Raw genomic sequence first — 21967 nt, 5'->3', positions numbered from 1 at the left:
AATCATTTCAAATCCAGCCACTATTTTGCTCTACTCTTATTTCCAACCCTGACAGCAGAAGGCTTAATTTACTGTATTTCACACCGAGCTTCCATTCTATGCTGAGGAAGCTACAAAGGGTTGTTTTAGATACATGCTTTAACAAAGCAGAGATCTCTTAATTTCTGGAAAGGCCTCTATTTCAGACAGTTCATCATGAGTTTCAGCAGGCTTTGATGAATGGAAATTATACAGAGAGGAAGGAAAACACGGCCTTCTGCAAATAATCTCTCCGTCTTCTGTGAGTAAATTGCCCAGATAAGCCTCTATTTCCATTAAAGAACTGAGTGAAGCATATGTATTTTAAATACAACCTTCACCTTGCAAAATTCCACAAGGATGGACTGGTGACCCACAAGATCGGAAGGCAGGTGTTAGATGTGATATTTAGAGGTGGCAGCTTTATAGTAGCATTTGGTCTCCTGACTGTTCTCAACCGGGAAATTCATCATGTCCCACTTACAGGCTAGAGCACCTATTATTCAGTGAAAGCCACACACGTTTACTTGTGCCTAATGCATGCTGAGAGAGGGCTGTATTGCCTGGCACTGCGGTTTGCCTGTAGTGAATCACAGAATCATTATAGTTGGAAAAGACCGCTAAGATTGCCTAGTCCAACCAGAGAAAGGGTACCAGAGACATGCTGCCCCAAGGTGACAGTACTGCCCTAGAGTAAGCATTTGTGTGCCATTCTGAGCACCAACTTAGTTTAAAAACCAAGGTTATCTTTGCTCGGGGACATCACTTTGAACAGCTGTGCGGCACATCTGCGCTAACAGCCAGTGCTGGGAGAAAAAAAAAAGATCCTAAAATGGGATGTAAGCGAACTATTAGAAGCTAAATAGAAACTGTTATCCAAAAGCAACCTCTCTGGGTCCTCTCCAGTTTGGCCAGTGCCTTTTTTTTTGTTTAACCAAAGGTTGCTCAGGTATCTGTGTCTCTGCAAACCACCCTAGACTGAGCTTCTGGGTGCCTGTCACCTTTAATCAGCCTGCTGCTAAGCTCAGGGCACAGCGGACACTTTACAGTAGAAAGTGCTGCGTTCCTGGCTTCCCTATATAGGGGCCCAGTAGTTCGAGTACTAAATGGCACAAGGCCTAGATTCATTCCCTCAGCATCCTGAGGGGATTCAAAGCCCCGTTTCCTGCCTCTAAGCAGAAGGTCCTCAGATCTGCAGGGGTCTCTTCCCAGGGAAGCTGGGCTCACTGGAGCAAAGAGCACCGTATTCATAGGGCTGGTAGGAGCACATTTGAGAAAGGACTGTTAACCTACTGCGAATTACACTCATTTAGTGCAGGGGCTCTTGCAGTCTGGAACTCACTCTTAGGTTTATTTTTGTTTTTCATCCAGCCACTCTTTAATGTATAAAGAGCCCAGTCCTCCCCTTTCCCAGCTGCGTGCCCAAGCTGCGAGGTTGCAGACCTTTTCCTGCTTCCCCTCAGGGCCCCATGAATTCTGCTTTCTTTGCTTCTTAGGCTCCTGGAGACACCCAAGTCCCTTTGCAGATCTAGGTCCAGGAGTTTTCACCTGTGTAAATAAGACCGCCACCACATCTCTGTCATTTGAAGAAATAAGCAGTTCTGTGTTTATTTACTGTATTTCATTCTAGCACACTGTAAAATAACACCGCTATGTTTTTGAAAGCGTTAAGTGACAGCCTTGCTTTTACTTGATCTTCATTCCCTTGTACTTTCTATTTCCTACAAAAAATGTTGCAATCTCTTTCCTGGGGTGTTTCTTTCAGATGCAATTATTTACTCCTTTCTTTCTTCTCACCTCACATTCCTTTCTTTCTGTTTCCCACCCCTTGCCTTCCTTTTTTGTTTTTTTTTTCCCTTTTTTTCCTCTTTTTTTCCCTTTGTCCTACTTTAGCCCCCATCCAAAATGTATCTTGCTGCTGTATTTCTGGTCTTGAGGCAATGAAGCAATGAATTGGGATGGTTGAAATAGAGGCACAGGTGGGAGGGACAGGCGCAGGCTGAGTGAGGTGCACCCCCTGCAATCCCTGCAGACTTTCATGATTAAACTCTAGATTAACAGAAAGAAGGGCGATATTCAAATGAGAACCCAAGGTGGTGCTTGGCATCTCACGGGTTTCTGCCTGCAAATGCTGCTCAGGGGCTCCATCTTTTGTCTGAGCCTCCAGCTATAGAGGTTTTGACAGGCTGCCCATCTCCCCTCAGGGCCTGGGGGCTGGGTAGAAATGGGGGCTGGGTAGAAACGGGGGCTTGGAAGGCAGCTTTGAAACAGGGGTTCAGTCAGCTTTTAGGATGTGAGCCTCTGGATCGTTTGATTTTGGAAAGGAAGGAAAGAAAGAAATGGTTTGCTGACTTAGGACACACTCCTTAAAGAAAGCAGCAACCAACACATTTTAATACCTGTATGCCATTGGAGAGTTACCTTTATGACCAAAACCGTGCTACTGGGTCCCTGAGGCTTCAGTGTACTTTTGCAGCTTTCAAAAGGAGCTGCGGTTCAGGGAAAAATTGGAAGGACGGAGTTTCTAGGTCTTGTCGATGGGGGAAGAGCACAACCCACTGAAAGCAGAATGCATGAGAAATTACTGGTGTCCAGTGAGGAGCCTGAACTCTTGTCCTCTAGTCATGCGTTCTTCTTAGTAAGCAACACAAATACTGTTAATCAGCACATATTATAATGGTTGTTTTCTACCACAGTACTGATTAACCGAATCCCCACTTTTGGTACGCGAGGTTGTTAACAAACAGGTTCTTAGGAGACCGCTATTATGTGCATGTTTGCTAGAATATTTGAATGGGTTTTCTGCTCTTCCATTATCTTAATTCTAAATGTAATTATTCTCAGGGTGATTTTTCCTGACCCCTAGCTTCAGATGGAACAAGCCTGGTGGTCTCTGACTCATGCCGTACAAACAAACAAACAACTACTAAGAGAAACAGCAACTTAACAGCGGAAGAAGAACAGTGTAAATGTGTTTGTCACAATGAAGCAGTGGACAAATGAGCTAATTTGAATCGCTTAGTGCTTGTATAGTCGCAACAAAACAACCCCTGTAAATTAATTGTGTGACATGTGATTCCCAATTATGTAAAGCAGTATAATAAGCTTTGAGGATGGTGACTGTCATTAGTTATATGTAGAGGACTGTGGAAAATTACTTATTCTTTCTCTTTGCCTTGGGAGGCACAAAGTACAGGCTTCCTCAAACAAACGGAGGGTAGGTAGGTAGTTCTGTGTTCTCCTAGACACAAACTGGGTTTTATGTATGGTCTGAAAGGTGAAGCATAATGCAAACTGCTTACATTTTCTTTAATTTGGCTGTAGAAGACGGAATTCATTGGGCTCCGTCTGTTCAAATGATCTTTAAGCAACAACCGAGGAAAACATTTACGCTCCTCTTTACATATGTAATAGTAATATATCTTGTGAAGAAGACATAATGGAACTGGAGGCTTAGGTTACCTTAGGAGAGTGATACAGGAATGTTAACTACTTGTCTAAGCACTAAAGGCATTTTATTAAAGCAAGCAGGTTTTTCCTGTGTGGTATTAAAGCATCTTATTTGCTGTTTCTCGGAGCTGCCTTTCTTATGAAATTTAACATGGGGAAACCTCCCTACCTTGGCTGTCGGGGCTTTGTTGATCAGGAACCCCTGTATGTTCTTTCCCCAGTAATCTTAACTGTTAATGCATTTAATTGGTGCTCCCACAGTAGTTTTGAAATATTGATAGATTTTAAAAACATCTGTAAATTATAAATAATTTTTAAAGTTCACGTTACTCTTTTGAATGCCCATTACAGAGTATTACTTTTCAAGCCATTTAATAAGTTATGAGACAAATGAGGGAGTTTAATGTTGGGTCACTGATGTGAAAAAAAAATGGTTATATTAAAGTTGCAGTTTGCAGTTTTTCCAAAACTCTGTATCTTTCTATAGGAAAAAAAAAACAACAAGGAGACCATGATATAATGTTATATATTTTATTTACATTTACTTTAAAGGTAGGTATTCTCTGCAAATTCTATTAAAACCTTCAAAATCATAGTTTCTTTTAGTGACGTGTATGTTAGGACATTGCTGAAGCAATGTTAATGAATAAATGCTGTGCTTTGATCTTCTTGTTACTTAGATATATTCCGCACATGGCACCATATTGTTTTATTTCAGTAATATCCAACCTCTTCATTTTCTATTTGTTCACACCTGCATATTCCCTTAAGATTGCTTATCTCATTTTCAGGGTAGCCATGTAGACAATTAGTGGTGATAGTAATATAAAATGTGTCCGGCACTAAAACCTGAAACACCCATTACAAGTAAAGTATATGATATATAATAACCACTCCACTCAATTACCTGCACAAAAACGCAAAGATTTAAAGCTATGGAGATCTATCACACATCCAGTCAACTGACCTACCTACCTGCTGCTCAGTCCTTCCTTTCCTATCATATTAATTGTATCTTGTAATGTGTTATCGGGTAAACTGGCAAAGCTGTATGTTGTCCATTCAAACATTTCAATGTATGTATGAGCACAGCTGCATGTATACAGTTTTGTATGGACAGCTCTTTGATTGGTGGAGAGAAAACAACTAACAAGTACACCACGATTCAGTGCGTACACGTGCATACACATTCATCAATCTATTGCATGTGAAGGATGTATTGTTAGATGTCTTTATGTTCTGCTGCTTGGTATTTGTCATTTTTAGTATCCATTCCCTTCCTGCACATCCACTGTTACAAATGTTGTCCCTTGCTATGTGGTACATCAGATGGGGTCCTGTAGGATGGCAGTGTGACCAGTCTGCTGTTACCACTAGATGGGCAAACCACTAAGAGAGTTTCTGTAGGACTTGGAGCTGGGTGGTGTCAATCAGCTGAATGGCTGTGCTTTCTCCTCGATTGGATCCATTTGCTTCAGCTTTTTGCCAGCTCTATGTTTCAGAGTTGAGGAAAAAGGATTTTTTCTTGCAGGATGGCTCAGACCTGGAAGATATGAGTTCTGCTTCCTCCCTTGCACAGATTACATTTGTAACCTGAGGCAAACTGCTCCAGCTTTTCTCTGCCCCAGTTACATGAGCAGCAAAACAGGGAAAACAGAAAACTTTTTTTTTTATAGGATATCGAGAATATTAATTAATTCATATTTGTAAACTCTTGCCTATCAGAGGAATGTTATATATTACGATGCATAAAGAACTGCTGACATTTTCTCTAGGAAGGTGACCATTTGTCTAAAGGCAGCAAAAATACGATTAAACCATACAGTAAAATAAGGCATGATAAAGCAAGTGCCTGAAGCATATTCGAACCAAAACGTGCCTATGTCATAAACCTTCCTGGTGGCTAAATAACATTTTTCTGAAGCAGTACTGTTAATTTAGTCAGCAGCACTAGAGAAAAGATCACATTTAAGACTTCACAGCTACTGAGGTTGGCACATGAGTGGCTGGCTGCAAACTCCACAGAGGTGCTTTTGTGCTTGGATGCTCCCCCTTCTTCCCTCCCCCTTCCATGGGATAACTCCTTCTGGTATTACTTCACTTTTCTGTTAGTGAGCACTTTCCCCCATAAATATGACTGAACAGGTGTTACTCTGCTACTAACTGAGTTTCCAGCTGTCCTCCTCCAGCACAGACCAGGCAAAATCTGTTGTTTAGTCCTATTAGACAGACTAGAGAACTATCAAGCCTGAGATGGAGGTCTTCCTTGCAGGATACAGTAGTTTTGTTGCCAGAAGATGGTCAGGAAGGCCTGGCTGGCTAACAAAGACAGTCCTTCAGCTGCTGGGTGTAGTTCCAGTTTTGCATCCCCTTTGGCAGCAACACAGAGACTGCTGCAGTGTGGCCAGCCAGCAAAATTAGGAAATAAGGACCTCTTTTATTTACTCAGGCTGCTGAATCATGGGCATTTCTGTCTGCTTGGAGAAAAGTCAGGCAGCTCTACTTTCCACTGGAAGTCTCAGGAGTGCTTGGTACTTTCATCTCAGAGTGTTCGCACACTTGTTTTAATGTGCTTTATGGAAATGGTGAAACTCAGCAAGTACAGTTGGTGGAGAAAAACATCTGCACTAACTATTCACACACATTTGCATCTTTAAATAGACTTTTAGGACTTTTAGCTGATTTCCAGCGAAGTCTTTTGGTTGCGAGTGCTAGAGCTTTCTTAGAGGCAGTGAGTGTGAAGTGACTGGTTCCAAAAATTAAAAATTTACATGGACACGTTAAGTGCATCACACTGAAACTCAGAATAGTTGCCATGACACAGAAAAAGCATTTACGGTAAGTAGCACTTAGTGAGTGGCGAAGGATAAAGGATATGTCGATACAGAAAATATAGTTTAAAACTCCATAAACACTCTGCCCTGGCGTACCTGGAGCCCTCCCTTGCCCCCAAGATAGTTGTATGCCACTCCTGGGGACTTGTGTCTGAATTTCATCCAGAGAATTTGAAAACAGCTTGTGATAACATTTAAAGTCAGTATTTGTAATGTTGACACAGCTCAGTGGGTAGGTGTCTGCGGATTTATATGCACATGGATGTATGCAGAGTTGCAGCAAACTGTTTTCTATCAGAGTGACTGGCAAAAAGGAGTTGGAGGTCTTTTATCTCATCAGCAGGCCAAGCTTCAACCCCAGCACAAAGTCAGGTCTGTGTGAAGTGCCCTTCGAAGGGGAAGGGGTGGGGTTCCCCCTCTGAGCTTACAGCCTGTCACTGCTCACTGAATGTCACCTCATGAACACAGCCTCAGCACATAGTGGCACATGGTGGACCACAGCCATTGAGAAATCAGTGGTTGCATGTGGTGCATGCAGCATCCTCATGGGGAAGGGGTTAGATCTGCTGTCCTCAGATCCACTTCTGGACAGACCCTCAGCTCACATATGAGCATGAGGAATGTTGTGAGTCCATTCTGCACATCATTCACCACACTCACATTGGAGTCCATACAGCAAAAGCCAATCTGCAGCAAGGCATTTCCCTCATTAGTAGGAGCAAGGACCCTTCTTAGACTATCAGTGGCCTGCAGGCCCTGCTGCAAGTCCTTGATGTGAGTGCACCCAAAGGCCCTCCTGGAGCAGCAGCCACATGGGGGTAGGCCGAGAAGCCATGCTGGCCACCCTGTGACACTCATGCACAGGAAAATCCTGTTATCCTCCACAATGTGCTGTGTGGGATTCCCCGGGCCTGTCTGGAAGGAAATGGCTCTTCAGGAGCACAGAAAGGGCAGACTTTCAAAATTCAAGCAACATAAATGGACACTAAGCTAGAGGTTTGCTTTCTTCCTCTTTGCTCTAAGAAAAATGCTGTGCAGGATTAGTATGGGCATGGATTAAAAACCTCAACAGCAGTGTGACATGCAGAAACACTTGTGTTTGCTGGCTGAAAAGGAAGAACAGTCTCTGTGCTGTAATAACACTATTCCTCCTCCACTATTTATTTATTTATTTTTTAACCTTGTATGAAAGCTAAAGGAGGGAGCCCAAGCAAATGAGGAGAATTGGATGGGGGAAAAGGAGCTCCCATTGCTTGCCCCGTGGTGGTGCCCAGCACTCGATCCCAACCCTGCTGTCACTCTGATGCCCCACTGGGGCTCACAAGCCAAGGGGAATAGTTGTACAAGAGGTAAAACCAGGCAGGCAGTGGCCACGAGAAGAAAGTGATTTACTACTGTGTCAGTGATAATGCACCATTTATAATGCTTAGTATGTATTCCTCTAAACATTTATACAATAATACATCATTTTTGAATGGGATATACATTTTAATACTAAATTTGGTTACAAAATATGCAGCTTAGGCAGTTGCAGGCTATTTTTCTTTGCTCAGTTGCTTGACATAAATTTCTGTTTATCATCTGGCAACGTCCGTATGTCAGAAATATATTTGATTTTTAAAGGACAGAAGCTTTTCCACTTAAGAAACCTGGTTGAAATGTTCATTTAAAAAAAAATGTTAAAAAGTTAACTTTTTTTTTCCATTGCTCTGATCATCTCCAATTTTAGAGTCAAACCCAGGAATTTAAAAGGGCAGTACACAGATTTGCATCAAAAGTCTCCCATGAATATTCCAGTCATTAGCGTATCAACTTGAAAACTCATCTGTCTGGTATCATTTAGTAACTATGACAATAAGTAATGTTGCTTTAGTACACTGCAAAGCATTTCAGTAGATGATAGTTCTTTTGTTGGATGAAAGGAATTTTTGTATATATATATTTTTTTTCTTAAAAAGACCAACACCTTTTCTTTCAGTTCAAATTTAGGATGCTTAGGATTAGGATTGCTTTTTTATTTAATTATAACTAGTGCAGATTCATACATAGATAAACGCAGATATATACTGGGGTATGTGTGCTCATGTGTGTGCACGCGTGAGAAAGGTGAATGTACTATGTGAACCTCCCCCCCCCTCAAGAGGTAAACAAGAGGGTAAAAAACATGGAATTTCAGCTTATGCTGAAAAGCATTGTGTCAGTGGGCAAGGATCCAGGAATGGTGTTTGGTTGTTTTCTCAGAGTTCGATGGTTACCATCTGGCATTGATAGGGAGATGGTGTTGTCATCAGTTTCGAGATGCAGGAAAGAAATGAATACTCATCTGTTTCCTGTGGATAAGCAAGAGGTTGATCATCTACTAAAATCTTGTTACCTTAAAGAAAACAGGCTTGGAATTTGTTTACATAATATAGGCCAGCTCCAACTTGTATGTTAGTGTAGCAGTTTCTTTGAGAGATGGATGGAGATGTAAAGAAACAGCATTTTTCAAGAGCACCCAAAGAGATGCTTTTCAAAAAGGTCTGTCTTGTCTCTTTCTGCTTTATTACTGTAATTAATTTTACTTTTAAAGGGAAGAAAAAAGCCACCAAGCATTACCCATGGAAAGGAATAAAAGGATTATTTGATATAGAGTAGTCTTTCAATCACTCTTATGAGTTGTAGTCATTGTAGCATTGTAGTTTATTCTTAAAAACAAAAGGTGTAAAAATTGTAGGGCACACCTGGTTAAAATAACCACCAACTACGACTTGCCCTGTGTAATGGTGAGATTATATCATGGATAACTAGTTTAGTTTATCTGGCTAGCATTTCTCTTTTGTCTTTTCCTTGTTAACTCATAAATCTTTCAGCTTTTATCAAAACTGTTTATCACTTTTCCTGTTTCCAGTTTTCCACAAGTTGCTTTGTCTGTGATCACCTCACAGCACAGGTTCTGCTAGACAAAGGAAGTTCAGCTGGCTGAGGCTTTTGCAAAAAGGAAGAAATGGTGGGCAACCTCTTGAACTTGAAAAAGGGGGAAAAAAAAATGCTGTTCACATTTGACCCTGTGGAACTTTCTAATTTTCCATCATCTTGGCTGTTGGTTTGTTAGTTTGTTTTGAACATTTGATGATCTTGCTGACAGCTTTCAGGAACTGAGTTGCATAGTTACTGGAGAAATCTGGTTGCACTTCATTAGAGAAAACGTTACCATTTATGCTGTTGTCCTGTTTCTTCCCTGTAATTTTTTGTATTAGTGTTTAGAATAACACCCAAATCTCAATAATAGCCTACATTCAAAATCAACTTCAAGGGAAAAAAAAAATTTAGACAAAGCAGAGGGAATTTTTTTATTAAATATTAGGAATGTGGGTTGACTATATTAATTTTAAATCATTCCTGTAATATTTTCCCCTTTCCTTTGACTCTTCAGATGCTCACATAATATGCAAATCATTTTCCAATGGATACAAAAGAAACATTAAGTATATTAAAATCTGCATTTTAATAAATGTGTCAGTGTATAATACATATCCTGCAACTGAGAAAAAAAATGATAAAAAAGCAATAAAAGGGTAATATAGTCACAGAACTACTTAATAACTTTTAATGTTTTACAGTCTGATAAAAATAAATGTGGTCTTGAAGCTGTTTGATACAGGTTTAAGAAATACCCTAGACTGAGTTTAATGTGTTTTAGCTCTTTAGGAGTAGCAGGTCTGTGTTGTTTGTGTGCGTCTGATATCTCCTTTGACATGTAGGGATTAAGCTTGTGGACGTGTTTCTTTTTCATTTCAGATGGAGTGGATGTTGAGGATGACCCCACTTGCTCATGGCCAGCATCATCGCCTTCCAGCAAGGACCAGACTTCCCCGAGCCATGGAGAAGGTTGTGATTTTGGTGAAGAGGAAGGAGGCCCAGGGTTGCCCTATCAGTGCCAGTTTTGTGACAAATCGTTCAGCCGCCTCAGCTACTTAAAGCACCACGAGCAAAGTCACAGTGACAAACTCCCTTTCAAATGCACGTATTGCAGTCGTCTCTTCAAACACAAACGAAGCAGGGACCGCCACATAAAGCTTCATACAGGAGACAAGAAGTATCACTGCAGTGAGTGTGATGCAGCATTCTCAAGGAGTGACCATCTTAAAATTCACTTAAAGACTCATACGTCCAACAAGCCATATAAATGTGCCATTTGTAGACGTGGATTCCTGTCATCTAGTTCACTGCACGGCCACATGCAGGTTCATGAGAGGAACAAGGATGGCTCTCAGTCTGCTTCCCGGATGGAGGACTGGAAAATGAAGGACACTCAGAAGTGCAGTCAGTGTGAAGAAGGCTTTGATTTTCCTGAAGATCTTCAGAAGCACATTGCGGAATGTCACCCTGAGTGTTCTCCTAATGAAGACCGGTCTGCTCTTCAGTGTGTTTATTGTCATGAACTCTTTGTAGAGGAAACGTCTCTGGTGAATCACATGGAGCAGGCTCATAATGGTGAGAAGAAGAATTCGTGCAGCATTTGCTCTGAGAACTTTCACACTGTGGAAGAGCTGTACAGCCACATGGACAGTCACCAGCAGCCAGAATCATGCAACCACAGCAACAGCCCATCACTGGTAACTGTTGGCTACACCTCAGTCTCAAGTACCACTCCAGATTCCAATCTCTCCGTGGATAGTTCAACGATGGTGGAAACGGCTCCCCCTATACCAAAAGGCCGTGGAAGAAAGCGCGCAGCTCAGCAAGTGCCAGATATCACTGGTCCTTCAAGTAAACAGGCAAAAGTTACCTATAGCTGCATTTATTGCAACAAACAGTTATTTTCCAGCCTCGCAGTTTTGCAGATACACCTGAAAACTATGCATTTAGATAAACCCGAACAAGCCCATATCTGCCAGTACTGTTTGGAGGTATTGCCATCTCTCTACAACCTGAATGAACATCTTAAGCAAGTCCATGAAGCTCCAGATCCAGGACTGATTGTTTCCACCATGCCTGCCATGGTGTACCAGTGCAACTTCTGCTCTGAAGTGTTCAATGACCTCAACACACTTCAGGAACATATCCGATGTTCTCATGGATTTGCCAACCCTGCTGCTAAGGACAGTAATGCATTCTTTTGTCCCCATTGCTACATGGGGTTTCTTACAGATTCTTCTCTGGAAGAGCATATTAGACAAGTCCATTGTGATCTTAGCAGTTCCCGTTTTGGTTCCCCTGTGCTTGGAACCCCAAAAGATCCAGTAGTGGAAGTGTATTCTTGTTCTTACTGTACAAATTCTCCAATATTTAATAGCGTTCTTAAACTGAACAAGCATATTAAGGAGAACCATAAGAACATTCCTTTGGCGCTGAATTACATTCACAATGGAAAAAAATCCAGAGCCATGAGTCCCTTATCTCCTGTAACGATTGAGCAGACCTCTTTAAAAATGATGCAGGCAGTTGGAGGTGCTCCTCCTCGTCCTGCAGGTGAATATATTTGTAATCAGTGTGGTGCTAAGTATACTTCCTTGGACGGTTTTCAGACTCATTTAAAAACACATCTTGATACTGTCCTGCCAAAACTGACCTGCCCTCAGTGCAACAAGGAATTTCCAAATCAGGAGTCTCTACTGAAGCATGTTACCATTCATTTTATGATCACCTCAACCTACTACATCTGTGAAAGCTGTGACAAGCAGTTTACTTCCGTGGATGACTTGCAGAAGCACCTACTAGACATGCATACATTTGTATTCTTCCGCTGTACCTTGTGCCAAGAGGTTTTTGACTCCAAAGTCTCTATCCAACTACACTTGGCTGTGAAGCACAGCAATGAGAAGAAGGTATATAGATGCACGTCTTGCAACTGGGATTTCCGCAATGAAACTGACCTACAGCTTCATGTTAAACACAACCACTTGGAGAACCAAGGCAAAGTTCACAAGTGCATCTTCTGTGGTGAGTCCTTTGGTACAGAGGTGGAGCTGCAGTGCCATATTACTACGCACAGCAAGAAGTACAACTGCAAGTTCTGCAGCAAAGCTTTCCATGCCATCATCCTGCTGGAAAAGCACCTAAGGGAAAAACATTGTGTTTTTGAAACAAAAACTCCAAACTGTGGAACGAATGGGGCATCCGAGCAGGTTCAGAAGGAGGAAGTGGAGCTCCAGACCTTGTTGACAAATAGCCAAGAGTCCCATAACAGCCACGATGGAAGCGAAGAGGATGTGGACACATCTGAGCCTATGTATGGCTGTGACATTTGTGGAGCAGCTTACACCATGGAGACTCTTCTGCAAAACCACCAGCTTCGAGACCACAACATTCGACCTGGAGAAAGTGCCATAGTGAAGAAAAAGGCTGAACTCATTAAAGGGAATTACAAGTGTAATGTGTGTTCTCGAACATTCTTCTCTGAAAACGGGCTCCGAGAACACATGCAGACACACTTGGGACCAGTGAAACATTACATGTGCCCAATCTGCGGTGAGCGGTTTCCATCTCTTCTGACTCTTACTGAACATAAAGTCACACATAGTAAGAGCCTGGACACCGGAAACTGCAGGATTTGCAAGATGCCTCTCCAGAGTGAGGAGGAATTTCTTGAGCATTGCCAGATGCACCCTGACTTGAGGAACTCTTTGACAGGGTTCCGCTGCGTGGTGTGCATGCAGACTGTGACCTCCACGTTGGAACTGAAAATCCACGGCACATTCCACATGCAGAAAACTGGAAATGGTTCTGCCGTGCAGTCCACGGGGCGCACACAGCATCTCCAGAAACTGTACAAGTGTGCTTCATGCCTGAAGGAATTTCGTTCAAAACAGGATTTAGTGAAACTTGACATCAATGGTCTGCCATATGGTCTGTGTGCTAGCTGTGTTAATCTCAGTAAAAGTGGTAGTCCAAGTGTCAACATCCCTTCAAGCAGTAACAGACAAGGCATGGGCCAAAATGAGAACTTGAGTTCCATTGAGAACAAAAGCAAGGCAGGGGGACTGAAGACTCGATGTTCTAGTTGCAATGTTAAATTTGAATCAGAAAGTGAACTCCAAAACCATATTCAGTCAATCCACAGAGAGCTTGTTCCAGACAGCAACAGTACACAGCTGAAAACACCACAAGTATCTCCAATGCCCAGAATCAGCCCCTCCCAAACTGAAGAGGTAACCCTTTTTATTTTGCTCTTGACACCTTCCATCCTTTTGGAAAAGCTCCCCCTTTTTTCAAGTCGTCTTGTCACTTGTCATGAAATTCTTAGGCTGAACCATGTTACATTTCCATCCGTAGCCATTAGCTAGTAATTACTTGCTTCTTGATATGCCTTACATATTGGATTGAATTGTGCGGAATAGGACTAATTCCAGTCTCCCTAGGATATTGTCTTCTGTATCACTGAGGAGACCTATCTTCATGCCAGCACAACTGAGATCTGGAATCTTACCCTAGCTCTGTTAATGCGTTGGAATCCCCAGCTAGGAGTTGTGCTTACGGCAGGGAGCATTAATGACAGAGGAGTAGAACGCAGTGAGCCAAAATGCTGGCATAAGGGGTAGATTTTTAAAAAATATTTGTGAACAACAAACTGCGGTGGGTTTTTTTCTTTGCAAATTGTGTTGTAGACGTTGATTTTCTCACTTACAGCATATTTGGATTAAGTAGAAGTACAACGCTAGCCTAAGGTAATCTGGGAAATACATCCTTCAGATGCAGTTCCTTGTTTTACTTTTCTTTCCATTCCCAATGAGCAGATTTTGATGTTGCTGAAGCAACTAGTGCCTGATGAATGAGATCCCGTTCATGCAGTGTAACTTAGAAAATAAATCTACATTTCAGGGAAAAACAAAGGGTCAAACTCTTAAAAGATCTCATCTGCTTTCTCAGACTCGAGTGACCAAAAAATAATGGCTGTATGGGGAGTAGAGGGGGAAGGTAGGGGAGTCATTTACTGACTGCGGGGAATCTGTTTTATCTCTGATCTTCAGAAACATTAGCAATAGAATGACCGAGAGTTAGTATTTTAGGCATGGTGTTTTGCATAACAAGCTATTATAGTTCAGGAAGCCTGAAAACACAGCACACACAAATTAAAAGAAATAATAGCTTTTGTTTTGAGAAAGCTTATAACCTGTAATGGTGCAAGCATGTTGTAACCCATCACTGTGAATGCATATGGATACCCTGTGGTTATAGAGCTGCTCTTCCGTCACTTTCATCACTCCCTATTTGTGAGCCCATCTGTTGGGTAAGAAATCTCTTAGCCTGTCACCCAGTAGACACGTGCAAACTGGAAGGCAGAAAGAACAAGGGGTGATACATAAGGGTGTGTGGTCTAAGAGGTAAGTGTGAAGCCACTGAGAACATAGCTGGGAGGAGGGCACTGAAGCAGCATAGGACCTAGTGTGTTATGAAGAGGAACACTCCAGTTGGGAGATGAAAGTGTAATACCAGTCAGGATGCATTCAGTGAAGAAAGACTCCATGCTTTTATGACACCTGCATCTCCGGTGTGCAAACTGGGGGGCAGGGGGAGTGATGGGTGACACCTGGGGAATGGGATGTGATGTGCAGTTAATGGAAGGAGCAGTTTGTTAGATTGAGAACTGCAAATCTAAGGAAAACCTTTTCAAAAAAGAGATAGAAGGAGTGGCTCCCGTTATTGTACTTTTAGTCCATTGATGGTCCTATAGTATTGCTGCTGAGTAGGAATCACGGAATGACCAGCTACACATTTTTGATAGATTCACAGTTATCCTGTTTTCTTTCATCTTTTCCCAAAAGACTGCTTGATATCTCTCTTCCCAGTCATTTTGGAAGCCAGCTCTTGCTACCTCAAGCATGAGCAGAATCATACATGTTAAGACAGTTAACAAGATAACGTGTTGCCAATTTGACTTTCTCTTGCTTGTAAACTAAGGAAAATGAGATTTAGGCATTCTCTGCAATGATACAAGGTCAGTTACCTTCAGTGTCCTCAGGGAATCTTCTTGTACTTGGATCAGATATAATCAGGGTTCTTATATCTCCTGATTGGCCTCATGTTTCTTTTCTTTCTCTTTTCAGTTTTTATCTTAGAAATGTAAGATGAAAAAGACTTTTAAACTACAGCAAGATTTTGGAGTAGCATTTGCATGCTTTCGAATCACTGTTTGCCTTCTGCCTCCATTCAGAGCTCTTAAACTGATTTTTCGATGCCTGTGGTTGTGTCTTCACATATGTAACCTAGACTTTCAGATTCTTTTCTCATGGGAGGCAAAAAGCTATCAAATTCCTGATAAAGCATTAGTACTTCTGGAAACTATAAATGCATGTTTATAAAATCTTGAAAGATAATTTAATTTTCTAACAGATATGATTTCGAATTGTAGTGACGCAAGCGTTATAGCAGTGAGAATCAAAATTCACAGTGGTAATGCAAAGATGTTCAACACCATAGATTTGTTATCCAGGCTGAGAGTAATGAATACATATAGCGTATGAATGCATATAACACAAACTGTAAAAACAAATCGGATTCCTAAAACTTCTTATTAGTAAATGGCTCCTGCACTGGAATGATATTTGTTGAATTGAATGAGGCATTGAAGAAGGCTACTTAAATGTGCTATTTTGAAGAAATTTTCAACAGCAACAACAAATCATTACATTAAGGAGTGAAGGTTTCATTTGCATTACTTTTAGTTGTTGGCTTGAGTTTTCAAGCTTCAAGTAAATAATAGCTCACCTAAGAAGCAAGAAAAATATGAAGTGGTTATCAGACAATTAACAGTGCTGAATACCCTTTGTTACTCAATTAAAAGATTACTGTGCTTGGAATGCTATATAGTTTCTGAAAGTGCATTGCCATGCTTAATTTTGATACATGCTCTGTGAAGTACTAGAAAGATGAAAAGCAATGTTCAAGACAAGATGTGCAGCTTTGCCCTTTTTTCTCTTCTTTACTGTGTTCCCATGCACCTAATGAGGGAACTGCTGACTCAGTAGAAAGGTGTGCCTTTTCTTTTTAAGCTTCACAACTTCTGTACACGCAGAACCATAGCAGCATAACAGTTCAATAATAATTATACTGCTAATTGCTTAGCAGGCAGGGGAGGAGGGAGTGGACTTTATGCCAACAGTTTGTTGGTAAAGCTCATCTGGTGCCAGTGTGAGCCACTGTGCTTAGTCTGAGTACTGCATCCGGGCCTGGCACCCTCAGCACAGGAAGGATGTGGAGCTTTTAGAGCAGGGCCAGAGGAGGGCAACGTAGATGATCAGGGGGCTGGAGCACCTCTCCAATGAGGAAAGGTTGAGGGAACTGGGCTTGTTTAGGTTGGAGAAGAGAAGGCTCCAGGGAGACCTCATTGTGGCCTTCCAGTACTTGAAGGGAGCATATAAACAGGAGGGGGAATGACTGTTTACAAGAGTGGATAGTGATAGGACAAGGGGGAATGTTCTTAAACTGAGACAGGGGATGTTTAGGTTGGATATTAGGAGGAAGTTTTTTCACACAGAGAGTGGTGACGCACTGGAATAAGTTGCCCAAGGAGGCTGTGGATGCCCCATCCCTGGAGGCATTCAAGGCCAGGCTGGATGTATCTCTGGGCAGCCTGGTCTAGTGGTTGGCAACCCTGCACACAGCAGGGGGGTTGAAACTGAATGATCATTGTGGTCCTTTTCAACCCAGGCCATTCTGTGATTCCATGATTCTGTGGTGTCCTGTTAGTAACATCCAGAGTAGATGCTCAGCAAGCATAATTGCTTCTGTAAGTAGCTTAAGTTATGTATCACTTTTTTTCATGAATGTGAAGCTCACGAGAATACTGTATTACCTGTGGCAATGCAGACAGTCCTTCATTAATAATACAAGGACATTCTGGGTTTTCCGGTCCTGAGAAGGGGCAGCGCAAGCACACTGCCAAATTTCTGCAGGAATAAAGATGTTTATGTAGGTGTTGCAAAAGACTTACAGAAATCCACTGTAGCGGAGAGTCAAAGTTCTGAACAAAGGATAAAGGAACTAGCAATGGTGAAGCCAGCTGAAGAACTGCAGTGAGAATCTGGGGCTGCTCTGTCCCATTGTGGCTGCACAGAGCTGAATGCCAGGGTGGCATGTCCCCAGCAAGGAGCACCAAGCTCATCACAGCACCATTCTGGGAGGAACCATAAAGGTGCTGGCAGACAATGAGCTCATGGAAACGGGAGTCACAGAATTCAGGTGCCGAAGAGTTGATGGCTCCCTGAATCTCAACATATCTGACCTCAGATGCATCTTGAAATGGTATCCGTGGAAGCACGAATGGCATTCAGGTAGGTGTACTGTTTTATTTTTCCTCTCTCTTTATTCATAGGCATTGAATCTACCTTTCTTACTGTTCCTCCCCTCCATTCCCCAAGACTGCCAAACTCACAAAAACATAACAGAAACTGCTTTTTGAAGTAGTTGGTTTGTTTCAACAGTAGGTACTGGCAGTCAGAGGTAGAAAGAAGAAAGACTAAGCAAACCCAAGAAATGTTCCCAAATGCATGCTTTTGGCAGAGCAAGCAACTTCATTTTAGCAACATAAATCACTGTTCTTTTAACTGAAGGAATGCACTAAAATCAATACTTATGCATTTCATTGAAATAAATAAAGAAATTAAAATAACCCTCCTCATCAGTAATCCAAGCTGATCATTTGAACTACAGGATTTTTATGGATAAGCATGTAGACTTGTAATGTAAACACTGGGTTTCCTATCAGTGAATCCGGTGATTTTCATGCTGGATTTTGGATTCAGGGATGGAAAAAGGTAAAGAAGGCAGGGATGGCAAAAGGTAAAGAAGGCGTGTTGCTGGCACAAAGATTTGTCTTTGAAAGAGTTTGTGGGAGTAATCTGGGGCAAACATATTTTCTGCTTTCCGGAGTTTTAGAATGAGCTCACTAAAAATACAGCTTTCCCTTCTAGCATCATTTTGACATTGTTTTCATGAAGGTAATGTGTGGCCATATGTATTTTTAGTAAGGGCTACTCTGTTTTTCTAGATATAGAAGGCCAACTTCACATTACCATATTCTCTAATTTTTGGTAGTACCGCTGCCATGGAGTGGCTGACAAGATGGCATGTATCTTCTCTTTGTCCTTACAATTTCAGTAGTGATCTATCAGACAGACTCCTCTGTGTTTAACAAGGATAGTGTTATTTATTGTCCTGTTGCTATTAATTGTACTGAAGTCAAATTTCCCACCTTCCCTCACTCACCAGTTTGTGAAAGGAATTCCTTATGTTAATTGGGAGCTGCTAAACAGTAGTAAGTTTTTTTTAGTTTCCAGTCCACTGATCGCTAATATCTAATGCTGTCTGTCATGTTGTTTGTCAGATGCTTCAGCTGAGAAATTCTTCACACCTCTGGAAAACTTTGCATCAGAGGAAGAAAGGATAACTTGTTCTCCAAACTTTACAAGAGTTCCAAGCCAAGATTTCCACAAAACAAGGCAGCAGAAGGAGTGCCTGCTTGAAGAAAAGCAGACTAACAGGAGAGGGGCACAGGAAAATAGATGAAGACATTAAGCAACTCTAAAGAGTTGTATTTATGTCTCATAAAGCTTCAACAAAGTTGTATGAGACAAAGTGCCCTAGGATGCATGCTCCTGCAGATCATCTGGGCAGCCCACTGTTTTCATGGGACTTTCCTCATTCATGTACCTGCCGGCCAAATGACCAGGGTAACATCACAGTTTCCCTTCCTCACAACCTCAGTGGAAAATCAACAGTGATGAGTGTTAGTACTTTGACCTCAAAATCATGTAGAAACCACAATAAAATTCTTCTTTTATTCTGGCCTGATGATCTTTGGAAACAAGATGTAGGAAATCAGAATATATCTCTTTTTGTCTCTTTGCATACTTCTAGAAAGTTCTCTCTCTTCCCCCTCCAACTTTTGAACAATTCTTGCCCAGTTTCAACAAAAACATTATAGCTGAGCAGGAATATTAAAGTCTGTAGAGTTTTTACAACTTTTTGGAAGAAAAGTGACCCAGCATAGGTGATGGAAAACAGAAAATAAAGAAGCCTTTTAGAGATCCAAGCAAGGAAGATGACTTTAACTGAAGTTCGTACCTGGTTTCTCTGCAGAAGTCCATCAGCCATGAGAAATGAAGCTATAAGAAACCACAATCCACTCTCTGTGGTGATCGCACAGTATCTTCTTAACTGACTGTAAATGTTTTGAGAAGTGCTATTTGTTTGTTTTTTTAATCACTGCTCAATAAAGTTATTATATGTAATGTGTGTATGATTTATCTCACACACCGAACATGACAGCCACATTTGCCACTCTGTCATCAGAAACATAAAGTGTCTAACTGTTAATTTAAAATGAATTTGCATCCCCAGTACTGCTTGCTCCATAAAGCTATGCAAAATTAACATAAATGAACCGCCTAATAGGTGGCATCTTGGAGAGTCCTCTTGTTTGACCTATGTCTCTGTGAAGACTGGTGATTGATCTTATGCCGGATTGGTTGTTCCAGATGTTTGCATCCTTTTTTCCAGTCTCATCTTCCGTTCATTCTGTTTACTGCATTTTTTTACAAGTTGCTGTATAAAATACAGCTGTAGATATGACAGCAGAAACGTTTGTTCTGCTAACGTTAGTTGTTGCCATGGGGCACGTTAAGGCAGGAGCTGGTGGGCACAAATTGAAATACAGGGGGTTCCATGAGGGGAACAGAGGCACAGGTTGCCCAGAAGGGGTTTTGGAGTCCGGGTGTTGCTGCCTAAACTCTAGTCCAAAATGGCCTCCAGAAATCCCTTCCAACCTCAGCCACTCTGATTCTGTGGTTTCCAGAGTGCTTTTGTCCTGCTTACCAGATGTACATCCAAAAGCAAGGTGGAAGGTAGGAGAGAAAGAGGCTGTTTGTCCCATTTGGTCATGCTTCCACTATCTTGGTATCCTGAACTGGAAAGTCTTGCCTGTTGTCCAGATTCAACACTCTACACAAAAAAGCATACCTAATGGCTTTTTATGTCTAGAAGGCCTCCTCTTCCCTTCTGTTTTTCCTGAGAGGAAACAGAATGGTTCACCAACAGAGAACGATCTGAGATTCCACGCTTCCAAATTTCCTTTTTCCACCTTCATTTCCACTGCCAGAACAGTCCTCTTGGTTTCTGTTCTGTTGTCTGAAGTAGGTTTGGTGCTAAACTCTAGGAATGTGGCTGTCTGCATGTGCTACTCCTACAGCTTTCCCTGACAAACTCACAGTTAATCCTGTGCTGCTGCTTGGGCCTTCTTTTGCAGGCCTAATAAGGGAATGTCTGCAACACCTGATGATTATCATGAATGCCTTCTCTTAGCCTTACTTCTGTTTTCTTCTAATCCCTGCTTCACAATTTCACAGTCCATATAATGGTGGTCTAGGCAAGCATAGACATACAGTATTCTGTTTCTGAAGTAAGTCCTGTGATGTCTTTTTCTGTTAGAGTATAGTAGGCTGAAGACCATGAACTTACTACAAGATATACCTAAGAGGAACTACTGGAATTTTAAGAAGTAATATGAAAGTAAAAGATTATAAAATAGGACAGAGAGAACTGAGGGAGGTTCTTGTAGTTCCTTAAGAGGAAAGCAAGTATGTCTTCACAGGAAAAACTGCCAGACACAAACGGTTGTGGGCAGCGATGAAGACTGACTCAGCGGCATGCTTGTTTTGCTGGTACACCACTTCCTTGGGCAGCTCTGCTGCCCCTGCTGAGGTTTGCCAACTGGGCGTGCAGTCAGGCATCACTGCAATGTCAGCAGCTGTGTGCCTGATCAGATGCTACTGGTGTATTTGTTAACGTTGATGTGGCCTAACAGTATCCATACAGGGTGGTGCTGTAATCACAGCAGTATGATTGTGGAAATCAGTTACAGGAATATTTTATAGTATAGGCAAGCTTTTGTATAGTTCCAGTCTTGTGAAGTCCCCTTGGCTTCACAAGTGAAGCCTTCACTTGTGAAGTCCCATTGACTTGTTCGAGTGCAGAGCTAATTGCAGGAGAAGGATCTAAGGGGTTTAATCCTTCTCCTGATATTTCAATGAAAATTAATTTCTTATATATTATGTATGAGTAATATATTTCTGTTTGTACATTAATATTAATGCTGCATATTTTTGAGCACAACTGTTCAGTAGGACAGAATTATCATCGTAAGTAATAGCCCAGAATTCTTCAGGAATAAAGGTTGAGTTGAAAGTGGACAAGTAAGGAAAAGAAAAATGTCCCGAGTGTCGCTTTAGAGACTGAAATTAATTGTCATTAATTTTCCATAGAGTGGGAGAAAAGTGTTTTTAATGTTCAAATTAAATAAACAAAATGAGGTGTATAAAAGGCCCCCAGTTTTGCCTTTCTGTTAAAATCCAGAGAGCTTTTACAAAATTTGTGATGGTGAAAAGAGACAAAAGAGTATTCTCTTGTGCGTACTTGCAAACTATTAATTTTATTGGTCTACATCTGTTGCTGATTGTTGGTGAAGAAAGTAGTGGCTTTATTGAATGACAGTCTGTCTCAGTATGCCTTTTAAAAAAAAGAAAAAACAAAGGGAAAAAAGAGCAAGACTTGAAAAAGCCCACCAGCAATCCATAGCCTACTTAGAATATCAGCTTTTTGCATCTCAGACCTGCCAAGTCATGCTCTGCTGCTTGTGCTTTGATGCCACATCATCTGCAAAATTATCAGCGCAGTCTCCGTTGTAG

At 41.5% G+C, this 21967-nt stretch overlaps 1 protein-coding gene across 8 annotated transcripts in view; it reads left to right on the top strand.

The window, feature by feature from the left end:
- Positions 1-21967, top strand: part of ZNF521 (zinc finger protein 521) — a 241373-nt gene that overhangs the window by 86036 nt on the left and 133370 nt on the right. For all 8 annotated transcript variants that reach the window (XM_015855477.2, XM_015855470.2, XM_015855474.2 and 5 more), the window contains one exon: positions 10083-13435. In XM_015855477.2, the coding sequence (XP_015710963.2) occupies positions 10523-13435 (2913 nt within the window). In that variant the 5' untranslated portion in view covers positions 10083-10522. The remainder of the gene's footprint in view (positions 1-10082; positions 13436-21967) is intronic.

The sequence above is a fragment of the Coturnix japonica genome, chromosome 2, assembly GCF_001577835.2.
Source record: "Coturnix japonica isolate 7356 chromosome 2, Coturnix japonica 2.1, whole genome shotgun sequence".
NCBI lineage: Eukaryota > Metazoa > Chordata > Aves > Galliformes > Phasianidae > Coturnix > Coturnix japonica.
The sequence above is the reverse complement of the archived record's forward strand: the minus strand, read 5'-3'. Positions and strand labels throughout refer to the sequence as shown.